The sequence below is a fragment of the Lepidochelys olivacea genome, assembly GCF_965140295.1.
Source record: "Lepidochelys olivacea isolate rLepOli2 genome assembly, chromosome: 7".
Classification (NCBI taxonomy): domain Eukaryota; kingdom Metazoa; phylum Chordata; order Testudines; family Cheloniidae; genus Lepidochelys; species Lepidochelys olivacea.
Genome location: NC_140417.1, coordinates 82,697,214 through 82,710,228, shown reverse-complemented (window position 1 = coordinate 82,710,228; position 13,015 = coordinate 82,697,214). Strand labels below are relative to the sequence as shown.

Genomic DNA, 13,015 nt, shown 5'->3' with positions numbered 1-13,015 from the left:
CAGCTCTGGGCTTAAAGCACCTGTTTAATTAATCTTCTTCTGTCCCACATACATGAGGTCTCTGTATTTAAAACAAGCTGTTTGCTGACCAAGCAAAAGGATTGAGCAAAATCAGAGGTAGGGACCCCATTTCACTCTACCTGCAGATGCTAACCAGATGGATTTGACACTCCTTGTTTTCCGCAGTATTTATGGGTGATGGATTGGTACCTGGCAGGTAAAGATTTTTTTTCTTCGGTTCCAGTCTGTTTCTTTTGGAAAGGAAAGGGGAAAGTTCATGACTGTGCAGATGTCTCTCTACCATACATGGAATGGTGTAAATATTTTTAAATTAAAAGCCAAATGAGCAACAAAGATAATAAAGGGTCTCAGGGGTTTTAGTGTTGTGTAGAGAGTAGGAAAGCTCCATTTATATCCATTAGAAAAGACAGTAATTGATTGAGGTGTGCGGCATTCTGATGAGTATTGGGAAGATAAATTCCATTGAACTATTTCATGGAAGGATGATGAGTTCAAACAGAAGGCATGAGCTGAAGGTACAAAATGGAGTTAAAACAGTAATGAGGAATTGCTTTACCCATACAGTAATTATAATGTGTAGAATGGATCAAACTGCCAACAACAGCAATAAAAGATATAACCAAGAACAAATTAAAAAAACAGCTAGAGGCAGCTAGAAAGCAAACTCTGTACAGAATATGATTACCTGACAAATGAGTGGATAGATCAAAGGGAAACATGGGGACAGATTTTCAAAGCCATGAGTAGTAGTTGGGTGCCCAGCTCCCCTTTGTGCCTTTGAAAATCACCATTGTGATGTGTATGAACTACCATAAATGTGAGCTTCTTCCATCTAAAATCTTACCATGAGATACAGAGATAGTAAACATTTATTGTCATCTTTGACCCTTGCTATTGAGATGGGCTTTATACTGAGCCACATTTGAATCCAGCTTCCCCAGAGTTTGGGGCTGCTCAGATCTGTACTTTTCGCTCAGGCCTACCTCTGCTTATAATATACTAGAGGAAAGCAAAGCAGCATGGTGATGGGGGAAAAGAAAAGAATACAACGTGTTTTGCATTATAACAAGCGTTTAACAGTGTGAAGTTCTCCATTTCAGACTTCTAGAAGATGACCATTCTCTTCCCACTACAATTTTCCATTCAGTTCAATCAGTTGCCAGGATTTCCTGAGTGTTAGCTGCATCTTTAAATGACTGCTTCAAAACAGACACATTGACCTGCACACTGTTGTAAAACTAGCGGAGTGTAGATTTTTTTCCTATTATACCACAGGCAGCCAATCATCTGACTCAGATACCTTCACAGATAGTATTCTAGAAATCACAATAAAACATGAATTGTAGGACTTTCAAAAGATATTACTGCTCCCAGTGAAGTCAATTGGGAACAGAATTAGGCCAATGCTGAGTGCTTTTGAAAGTCCCACTTTAAGACTCCAATATAAAGGAATGAAGTAAGAGGTCATGACTCTTACCATGTTTATCCTTCACAGAGTGGTGAGGTTTGGTCAAATGTCCACATGTTGGAAATAAAGTTAATATTCCCACCAAACATTGTCATTTTTTTCACACAGACCCTGCTTAGATGTTCATAAACAGGTTCTAGTCAGATTCTCTACACCAAATACAAACCTGTGTTTTTCTGGATCAATGCATCCACAACACTCAGGTGAACTGACTTCTCAACTTGTTCATTCTCTAATATGGACTATTAGCCATCAAAAAGAACAGTCATTTGGGACACCAAGAGGAATACAAGTGATGATTTCATTGAGAAAGCAAGAACACTCATTACTCACAATACGCCAAAACATCCAATAACACCAAACTGAAAAGAAAATCCACCTTCTGAAAGATAAGATGGTTCCTTATTCTTTGCTGACAAGTGGAACAAACAGAGACATGAGGCCAAAATGTGCTGTGATCCTTCCCAACAGGGAGCCCTTCAGTGCTGTTGCTGATACGAGCTAACCACACTCTCACTCTGCCCCCAGTGCACTGGGATGCTTTTACCCTTCCAGACACTTCCATTGAACCTTCATTTCTGCTCTTGAAGAACCCTGCTGTGTTTTCCTTAAAATGTGCTTAAACCCTCAAATTACACATCCTTTCATACAAAAAAAAACAAAAACAACTCATGTTAACAGTGTGACACTTGATTCATATCCAAAGAGCTAGTGGTTCCTGGTCATAACTGTTCAGCTTTCAGGCACTGTGGCATGCAGCAGATCTATTTTCTTTTCTAAATCCTTTAGTGTGTAGAGTCCACTGGCCAGACAGAATGAAGTTTCTATCTTACACATACTTGTGATCTCTTTTCAGCTATTGCTTTTTGTATTGATTTTTAAAGGGAGCTCCGCAGCTTTAAAGAGATTTCCAGACTTCTTTTTGTGATTAGGAAAGAGGGTGGGGCTGTGAAGGAGGTGGGGACCCAGAAGAATTAAATAAAAGGAGCCCAACAAAAAGAAGTTAAAAGTGTGAGTGACAAGTTCTGGGCAACAGGCTTCAGCTTGAACTGAACCCTGTGAGGTCGTTTGCACTAAGAATGGAAACAAATGAGCTGGATTTTCATGCTTGGTGGACAGTGAATGAATAAGCATCTTTTAAAACCCTATCAGGAACTCTTTGGATTGTCATTATAGCTGGAAAAAAAGAGAGACTTTTGAAATCTGCCCATGTGAAAGTATCCTGATTCTTAGCCTTTACAGCTATGGGCTTTAGACCTTTTCCTCACTGAGGAGGAAACCTTTCTCTTTAAGATGTAAGCGTATAAATTTGCAGATTACGCATGAAGGCCTCTCCTTAATTAATTATTCATAATTAAAGAGCCCCGCTAAATATTGGTTGGGGAAAAATACAAACATGAGGGAGACATAGTTCACAGTGGTGGTATCTCAGATTAAATACAGAACTGGTTTATATAAGAAGGATGTACAGAAAATGCAAGACGGTTTGACGTACTTGTTGAAATGACAGCTAATCTATAATTAATTATATGAAGGGACTGGAGACTAGTTCACAAAATTTGATGCTTTCTATTAATGGGGACTGAACAGACATGCCAGATGTATACAGCATATTGGGGAAGGCACTTCCCTTAAGTCTACATTTAAGCAGAGACTGAAGGCCATAGGTCAAATAAATTGTCTTGGAAATATGGGAATCTAGATAAATTGTTTCTCAGTTATCTGACATGATTTGATCCAGCTACTTTCTCCTGGAGCAGGGATCAGCATAGAAAAGTTTGATGAAGTTTCTCATAGGAAAATAACCCCAACATTTCCACTACTCAGCTTTGTGCTCCCCTGTCATGAGCTTTGGCAAGGCCTTTTAATAATTAGACTTGCTTATTATTTTACTCATGTAAATTATTTACCTTCTCTGTTTTCACTGTTCATTATTTTTACTGTCCTTTTGTCATCTTGATAGAAACATATATAAGCAATCTATATGTAAGAATCTACAGCTACAAGCAATGAGCCAGCCTGCTCTAATGCTAAATACTGTATGCAGCCTGAAAAATAAGCCTGTGGTTCCTAAAAACAAATCTTCTATGGCTGAAAACTAATATAAAAACCCAAAACAAGCCAAAAATGTACCATTAAGGAAAGAGAGAGTTTGAATTGGAGATGTTTAAAGCATCCCCACCTTCATAATATATATTGTCTTGTCTTTACATAGCATATTTCATCCCAAAGGATCCCTAAATGCTTTACAAAGCATAATCTATAAAGGATTACATTCTCCCACCACTGAAATGCAGCCACCTCTGGTTTCCATATGATTCTTTCATTGTTCAAATCCTTTTATCTAAACAGAGAGAGATTACCTAGAACTGTGTGTCTCAGGCACAAAAAATGTAAGTATGTTACAAGGGATTGACTGTCTTCAAAAATAAAAGTCAGTCCTGCAAGTTTCTCAGCAACTAAAGTTTCTCAGCAACTAAATCTGTCAGAACACATGCTAAATAGTCTTCAAAATATTTATATTTTGAGCAGGAGATTCTGTAAATTTATATGAGCAGGAGATTCTGTAAATTTCTGTATCTTTGGAATGGATGCATTTCAAATGGCCACCTGTTTATTGTACATCCAAAAGTGCACAGGCCATTAAAGAAGCCTCGGTTATTATGGTGGGACACCAGATCTGAGACAGCCTAGTGAACAGAAATGAAACCATCATGCACTAAACACTGAAAAAAAGATAAATGGAAAAGGAGTCTTTCAGTGTTCATTATCAAGTCTCCAAAGGTTTGCCAAAACCATAGCAACCAGTTCAAGCAATGATTAACCTAATAATGTGGAGGCAAAGAAAAAAGATGCATTCAAGACCCTAAAGCAGTCACTAGTTCTCCAGTGGTTGTAAATTTCCCTGCCAGTGCACAGAACCAAGGCTAAAAGACCAGAGACGTCCTAAATCTCCAAAGAAAAGAGCTGCAACACAGTAAAACCCACGTAAGTGAACTCTTTCTAGAAAAACAACTAGTTTATGAAACAATCACCCTCCAGGCCTCCTCTAATACCTAATACCTAACAAGTCTAATGTGACTTGTTGCATTGTAGGGCTCTTTCCCCTTCTGTCACTCATTCAAACATGGAACTTTACACCATGACTTTTGCAAAAGTGCAATTTTGATCAAGCCATTGTTTGAGAGTGTAAGTGTCATAATTTTTTATCCTTCTTTTCCTGATCCACATACTGAAAGGGCACTGGGACAGTCTTAGATAAGGCGGATACCAGAGACAAGCTGAACTGGGGGGGAAGGGTCAAAAGACGCTCAGTGTGGAAACTAAAATACTAAGGAGCCAGAAAGAGTAATGCTATTAGGCCTTTCACTAAGGAGGTGGGGGATGGGTAGCATTCAGGAATATGAAAAGGAGTACTTGTGGCACCTTAGAGACTAACAAATTTATTTGAGCATAAACTAAATTTGTTAGTCTCTAAGGTGCCACAAGTACTCCTTTTCTTTTTGCGGATACAGACTAACAGGGCTGCTACTCTGAAACCTGTCATTCAGGAATATAACACCCCACTCACACCTAGACACATGCTTTCTCTCCCCTCCCCTCTACCAGCCCCAATTACCTTCCTAGTGGCTTCCCAATCCACTGTGCAGGCAGAGGAGTGGACCAACACCACTGCACTCCATAATGCCAATGAAAGAGGGAGGTCCCAGGCTGCTCTCCGCCCTGGGTTGCCAGTAGAGGGGGAACTCACAGAAAGAGGAAGGCCCCAGACCCATGCCTGGAGCAGGCCCCAGCCCTGCAGTGAGACAGTGAGCAGCAAAGCGCCGCGCTAATCGCTGCCCCAGCTACCAGCTCTCTGAGTCCCTGGTTGCCGAATCAAATCTTCAAATGCTAGCAGCGGCTGGGAGCTGCGTGCTAGCAACTGGTGCAGGCCGGGGAGGTGGGAGGGGAGCTAAGGCGGATTGATGGTGCTTCCAGATGCATATTCTCCTAAAATAGTGCCGGGTCACGGTGGGGAAGAGTTCATTTGCTGGGGCAGAGTAGCTAGTTGAGGAGAGGATGGGACCGATTGCCAGTCCCTAAAAATCACAGTGCCCCCACAACTTTTTCTGATCGGGCAGTGGGCCTAGCATCACACGGCACTATTCCTGCCCGTGCGCGCCCAGGTCTCTAACACAGGGGCGGGGAAGCCCCACCAGAGCCAACTCATTTCCAGCACCGAGTTCAAAGCAAGTGACAGAAACTTTCTATAAACTCGTTTAAACAAACAACAACTCTTCAAAGGAAAGGGCAGGCCTTGGTTTGACTCTGGCCCGCGGAGCGTGTAAATGGCGACTCGCCTGGAAGCAGAAAGGCGAGCAGGCTCCTGACGAGGGGCTGGCAGCTTAATCCCAAACCACCACCCCCTCCAGCCCCCACTTGCCCGCACACCCGCTGCCCTGCCTGCTCCGGCCAGTCACGGGAACGGCTCCCGGCTTTCAGCACCATGGCCAGTGTCTTCCCCCCGCCCCCGGTTTTGCTCCAAGCACCAGTCTTGGGCGGCGCAGGCAGCCCTGCACCGAGAGCCGCGCGGCTGCGCAACAGGCACGGCCGGGCGAACTGCGAGCGGCCAGCGAACCCCGCGGAGAGCGAAGCTGCTCCAGGCGCCCCAAAGCCGGCAGCGAGGGCTGGGCAGGGCCTGGCTTCCCCCCTCCCCGCCCCCCGCCGCCGCGGGGACCCTCCCGCCGAGCCGGTCTGCGCCAGGCCGGCGCACGCAGCGGCGCTGCCCGAGAGGCGGGAAGGGCGTCGCGGGCCTCACGCCGGGCGCAGCCTTTGTAAGGGTCTGAAGGAAAGAGGCGGGAAGTGAAGCAATCGACCAAAGGGGACCCGCGCGTACTGAGGAACAGCACAAGCCACATGCTGGCCAGCTCCTTGCAGCGTGGCCCTGCACCTGAGGGAGGTGCTCGATGAAGCCCGCAGTCAATGCGAGGGACTCTTCTGGCTGCTGTTAAATGACACAGAAGATGCCGACGCCTGGTAGAGGCCCTCACCCTCCCCATCACCTGGCACATACACACCCGCAACGCCGTCGCCGCCTGGCCCCGCGTGCGTGTACCCCACACCTCCCCTTCCTCTCACCCCTGGACACACCCCACAGCCGCCACCCCTCCTCACTCCAGTGCGCCTCACAACAGCCCTGCTCCGCCTCTCCTCACCCACGCCAACGTCCCCCCCACATAAAGACACCCCACACCCCTCGTATATACACCCTCACCGCCCCCACACCTCGTCTCCCCCACACCCCCGCTCTCCCTCCCCCTCCCCCATGCCCCACAGACGCCACTCCCCCTCACCCCCCCACTCTCTCTCCCCACCTCCGCTCTCCCGCCCCTCAGCCCCATCCTACCACCCTCAGCGTCTCTCTCCTCCCTCTCTCACCCACACGGGACCTTCCTGAACTGGGCGCACTCACTAGCAGATGCAATGGGGGGGGGGGAAGAGGCTGGTGCCTGGAGCCGGGCGGGGGGGGGGGTAGAAAAGAGCGAGAAGAATTGAGGACAAACAGCTTTAAAGCGCCCTCCACACTGCGCTAGGGCCCTGCAAGGCCTAGGAGCAATAAATGGTCAGGGGCCTTGTGCCCCTTTCTCAACAGAGAACTCCCCTCCCGAAGCTGGGGGCTCCCAGAGCTACGCCGGGGGAGTCTTGTGCCAGCTGGGCCATGGGACGCTGCCCCCAGTCCTCCGAGCGGCAGCCAGCTCTACCAACGGCCTGAGAGAGAGTTAGCTCCCGCAAGCCGCGGGGCGGAGAGCGGGACACGCCCCGTGGGGGGCTCGGCTAGCGAGGGCCGGGTTAGAGCGTGGCTAGCTCGGGAAGAGGGGGCATCCTGGGCTAGTGATCAATGGCTCCATGTCTAGTTGGCAGCCGGTATCAAGTGGAGTGCCCCAAGGGTCGGTCCTGGGGCCGGTTTTGTTCAATATCTTCATAAATGATCTGGAGGATGGTGTGGATTGCACTCTCAGCAAATTTGCGGATGATACTAAACTGGGAGGAGCGGTAGATAAGCTGGAGGGGAGGGATAGGATACAGAAGGACCTAGACAAATTGGAGGATTGGGCCAAAAGAAATCTGATGAGGTTCAATAAGGATAAGTGCAGGGTCCTGCACTTAGGATGGAAGAATCCAATGCACCGCTACAGACTAGGGACCGAATGGCTAGGCAGCAGTTCTGCAGAAAAGGACCTAGGGGTTACAGTGGACAAGAAGCTGGATATGAATCAACAGTGTGCCCTTGTTGCCAAGAAGGCCAATGGCATTTTGGGATGTATATGTAGGGGCATTACCAGCAGATCGAGGGACGTGATCGTTCCCCTCTATTCGACATTGGTGAGGCCTCATCTGGAGTACTGTGTCCAGTTTTGGGCCCCACACTCCAAGAAGGATGTGGATAAATTGGAGAGAGTCCAGCGAAGGGCAACAAAAATTATTAGGGGTCTAGAACACATGACTTATGAGGAGAGGCTGAGGGAGCTGGGATTGTTTAGCCTGCAGAAGAGAAGAATGACGGGGGATTTGATAGCTGCTTTCAACTACCTGAAAGGGGGTTCCAAAGAGGATGGCTCTAGACTGTTCTCAATGGTAGCAGATGACAGAACGAGGAGTAATGGTCTCAAGTTGCAGTGGGGGAGGTTTAGATTGGATATTAGGAAAAACTTTTTCACTAAGAGGGTGGTGAAACACTGGAATGCGTTACCTAGGGAGGTGGTAGAATCTCCTTCCTTAGAGGTTTTTAAGGTCAGGCTTGACAAAGCCCTGGCTGGGATGATTTAACTGGGAATTGGTCCTGCTTGGAGCAGGGGGTTGGACTAGATGACTTTCAGGGGTCCCTTCCAACCCTGATATTCTATGATTCACCCTTCAAATCAGCCTCTGCCCTAGGAACGGCTGCATCGGCTCCTGACTTTCCGGGGGCCCCTTTTCTCCCCAGGCGCTGAGTTAGGAGAGGAAGGGCAGTGGCCTAGGACGCTTCATTCCGACAGCCCCTGGGGCCAGGCTGTCTAGGGCGCCGGTGAAGAGCGAGCGCTGCTCCGAGGGGCGGGGGCTCAGTGACAATAGCTGAGAAGAGGCTCCCAGCCCGAGCGGTTATTTTTCACTGTTGCCTTTTCTGTGGGGGCTGTGCGTGCGTTTTTGTTCCCAATATCCAAATTTCTTTTGTTCTACAAATTGCCTCAATAGCGTCTCTTTGCTGCTTGCAAATCGGCTCAGCTGACAACAATTAGCATCACAATAGCCTTTTGGCCCAGCAGCACCTCTTTGTTTCTCGGCCACATTGCAATGGGGCAGGGGGAGAATGCTTTCCGAGAATCTGCGGAGAAGAGGAAATAAAGAGCGGCCATAAATCTACCAACTACAAATTGAGCCCCTGGAAGGGGGAAAAAATACAAGATTCATGTTTTCAGACAGCATTTTATAACCAGTCTAAGCCCCAGACAAAACCCATGGGGACTGGAGAAACTCTACACTGTAATTAGCAACTCGATTTTGTAAAGTCGCTTGACAAAGCTAGGGTGCTTCCAGTTGCAAGGAATGGAAGACATGGCAGCGAGCTGGAGTCTGGGTCCTGCAAAATCCCCCAGGGCTCCGTCCCCGAAAGGGTGTTTCAGATTTTATTATTTTGCACCGAGTTAATGTAAGAGACAAACTTTAAACCTGCCCACACTGATCCTTAGAGCTGCTTCCCCACCTTCAGCGTCATTCAGTGCTGTGTCACTGCATTGGGCTGAGTGATGGGAATTCCTTGGGGCAAGGACGGAGCTGTATGCATGGTTTGTAAAGCACTCTTTAAATACCGATAGTGCACTCTCACTATAAGCAATAACTATGCTTTGCTACATTCATCTGCACACAGCTCCTGAAAGTTACTTACATCTGTAGCATGGGATAGCAGCAATGAGAAGATGTTTTATTTCGTTTTTAACTGTTCAGCTAAACCAATGATAGTGGCACGGGGAAAAGAGTCCATGGAATTCTGTAGAGCAATCGCCTCAGGGATTTTAAAGATGCTTAGAATACTGAGTATAAATGCTGATGAGATGCAGCTGCATTTGAAACCGCAATAATGAGGCCAAATTCTGCTCCCCTTTTGCAAAACTCCCACTGAAGTCAATGATAGAGAGAGTAAAGGAAGCAGGAGTTGGGTCATGATTTCCAATTACTCCACATCAAGCAGGATAAAAGCCAGCGAGAAGTCTAACTGTGCTGCAGAAGGAAGAGAAGCTGAATTGTGTCTTTGGTTTTATCTAGGGAAAGGTTATACAATGCACATTCCGACTGCCCACAAGGCCACAAAACTGTTTATACAATTCTCTACTTCTTATACCATAATTTATGGATCCTCTGTCCCAAGATGTGCATTGTGAGGAAACTGTGACCAGTTGAATACTCACCACGTTCCACCCCAGAGCCAGCTGCATCTTAGTTAAGGATGAAGTGATTCCTAGGACAAATCCTGCTACTCTTATTCATGAAAATATCCTCATTGAAGTTAATGGGGACTTCTAGTAAGGCAAGAAGCTTTAGCCCATAGTGTATAAGTAACCTAGATCTCTTTGGGGGGATGAAATATGAAATATTCTTTTTTACAAATGCATGAGTTGTGTTCAGATGGAGACTAGTTTAGAATCTTTGTGCGTGAAAAGTGGGGGAAGTTCAACAATATCAAAAACATATTGAAATCATTTCATATCTAACCAAAGACTAGGAAATAGTGATTTTATAGGGAAAGAGGCAATTTTGCTTAAAAAAAAATCATCTACTCCTTCATTCATGAAAATACTTCTCAAGTGTTGAAGCAGCTACACCAGAAAACCCAACTTTTAAAAAAAGTAACCAAATATATTATTGTCCTAACCCTCCTTCCTGCTGTGAATTTCTCATTCAGCGGGACTATAACACTTTCAGCCTGACGTTTCCAGGTGCACACTTTTCTCGTCCTGTAAATAACTGAATATTGCAATAAGCCACCAATAACTCATTAATCTCGTGTTATTAGATTAAATCCCCAGGCATTAAACAACACCTTCCTTCATTCGTCTGTTTGCTGTTCCCCCCATCCGGGTTTTGATTAGTGCCATATATCTTCTCTCTGAATTCAAATAGAAAACTTCAAGGGAAGTGAAATGGATTACTTGTGAAAGATGATAAGAAGAAAGAGATTAGACTGAGTTTTATATATAAATGGCGTATGGTGGTGGCTTTAGTAAGTTCAAGAGTCTTATGGGGTTATTGTTTTATCAAGATGATCTCGGTTTTTTAGCAGTTGCACTTGGTACTTTCAAAACTGCTCGCCGCCCTGTGAGTGATTTACACTGCAGAAAGGAACGTGCATACCAGCTGCATAACTCTCCCAGAATGTTTTCATAAGTGTAAACACAAAAGTGCCCACAACAGCCAAGCAGCTAGGATTGTTACGTTTAGTCTGAGTTCAGTGTGAAGCTTTGATTGCATGTGTTTTTAGTGGACGAGGAGATCCGCTGAGATATGGCGGTAGGCTGGTGCGACTTCAGGACAGAATATCGGCCGCAAATTTTGAGACTATTAGGAGTTGGAGGCAGGGATCAAAGGCATTATGTAAATCCCTATGTTTCTCTTTGTTTCTGCATTTAAAGTGGAGCCCTGGAGCAATATTCTACGGACAGTAGCATGCTCAACTCCTTGGTGACTCATTGGTTGGTAGCCCCCAAATGTGTGTGCTAAAAATTCTTCTGAAAAGACACTATACTATAACAGCGCTAAAAGAGACAGGCTTTATTTTCCTTTTTTGTTTTTTAATTAACATCACCAAACCTGTTTAGTACAATCATTTAAACCGGTGCCAAAAATAATCTTATGTACAAAATATATATTCGTTATGAAATATAATCAATAAATACCAACAGTGAAAAAATTAATATAATTTACCATTTCCAAGTACAAAAATTTGATTTTTAAAGACGTGCTATCATCTTACATCAAAAAGAACTTTGTCTGAAACTTACCAACCGGTGAAATATTGATCACATACACCCAAACCGCCCATAGGTGAATGAGAGGTTCCCCAATTACAAAAAGAAAAAAAGTATCCCTCTCTAAGCATTCAGAGTTCCTAACGCACCCTACGTGCTCCGGCTCTAGCAGGAGCCCTGGAAAGTGCATATCCATTGGGTTGATCCCCATTATCTTTTAAGGCAAAGCGAGAAAAGCTGATTTCAGAGTCACTTCCAAGATCATTCTCCTCTCCTGGGGTCGGGAGGCAGTGCGTGTCCAAAGAAGTGCATGGTTTGACCATCCGTGCATCGTTTTTGTGTTTGCAGCTGCAAACGAGTCAAGGGAAAGAAAGAGAAGGGTGGGGGGGGGAATCCCCAAAACACAGTTCTGGCCTCAGACAAACTCTGGGAAGGCATGAGGGCTGTGCCTGGGGCAGGCCGCGGTGTCCGCAGCCTGGTAAGAGCGCCCTTCCTCCAGGGAGTCAGTGGGGCTCAGGCTGCCAGCCTGGGAGAATGGAGAGTACAGCGAGTCCCATTCACAAGGCGAGATGCTGCCGGGACTGGTCAGCTCCAGCAGGCAAGCGGTGCTAGGGGGCTGCCGGAAAGGCTCCCTGGCCAGCTCCTGCTGCCCCACGCTAAGGAGGCTGTGGTCGGCCATCCGCAGGGTTTCGGTCAGTGCCCAGATGTAGTTATGGGCAAACCTCAGCGTCTCAATCTTGGTGAGCTTGGCGTCGTCGGGGAAGGTGGGGAGGACGCTGCGAAGAGCATCCAGGGCGGAGTTGAGGTTGTGCATGCGGTTCCTCTCCCTGTCGTTGGCTTTCATCCTGCGGTTCCTCTTCTGCTTCGTCAGCACCACTTCGCTTTTGGCTTTTGTGCGTCCCCTTCTGGCCTTCTGTTTCTTCTGCGGGCACTCCGGAGGGGGGGCTCTCCCGGGCCCCTCGTCTGCAGGGCAGCCTCCTGCCTGCAGCCGAGTCAGGGAAGGGTTGGGAGAGGAAGGCAGGCTGCCAGTGCCAAGGGAGGAAGCGGAGCCTTCATCGTCAGACACACCATAGTACTGATCCCCCTCGCTGTTCACCTGGGCACCAGGAGAGCAATCGGTCTTGGGAGACATCCTGCAGGGAAACCCAACGCACAGGGAATCGTCAGTTTCCATTCAGCTCCATGCACGCTACACAACAAAACCTGTTCACACAGACACTCTAGGGACTGATCCTGTGTCTAATTCAGGGCAACAAGGCAGCTGTCCCCTGGGACTCCTGGATCTGCGCAGGCTATGGGCGTGGGGGGAGAGAGCCCAGGTACTCGTAAAATACAGATTTAGATCCGAGTGGGCAATAATTCCCCGCTGCTATTGGCAGAAAGAGTGAAGAGGGTGCTTACCTGGATCCCCCGGGGGTGAAGCTGGCTCTGTGGGAGTTGCACTGTTGCAAGAGCCCAGCCAAATTGGTTCCCCGTCTTCTGACCCCTTGGGGATGCGGAGCAGCCTCCTCTCAAGTGCAGCAGAGTGAAGGCTTTGCGTCAGGCA

The 13,015-nt window shown here is 46.9% G+C and overlaps 1 protein-coding gene across 1 annotated transcript in view; it reads right to left on the bottom strand.

The window, feature by feature from the left end:
* The window catches only part of NEUROG3 (neurogenin 3), a gene marked incomplete at its 5' end in the record, with an annotated part of 28,978 nt that extends 16,377 nt beyond the window's left edge, over nucleotides 1-12,601 (bottom strand). The window contains one exon of the mRNA XM_084633016.1: nucleotides 11,503-12,601. Coding sequence (XP_084489142.1) covers nucleotides 11,885-12,601 — 717 coding nt within the window. The 3' untranslated portion in view covers nucleotides 11,503-11,884. The remainder of the gene's footprint in view (nucleotides 1-11,502) is intronic.
* Between the last annotated feature and the right edge of the window lie 414 nt (nucleotides 12,602-13,015).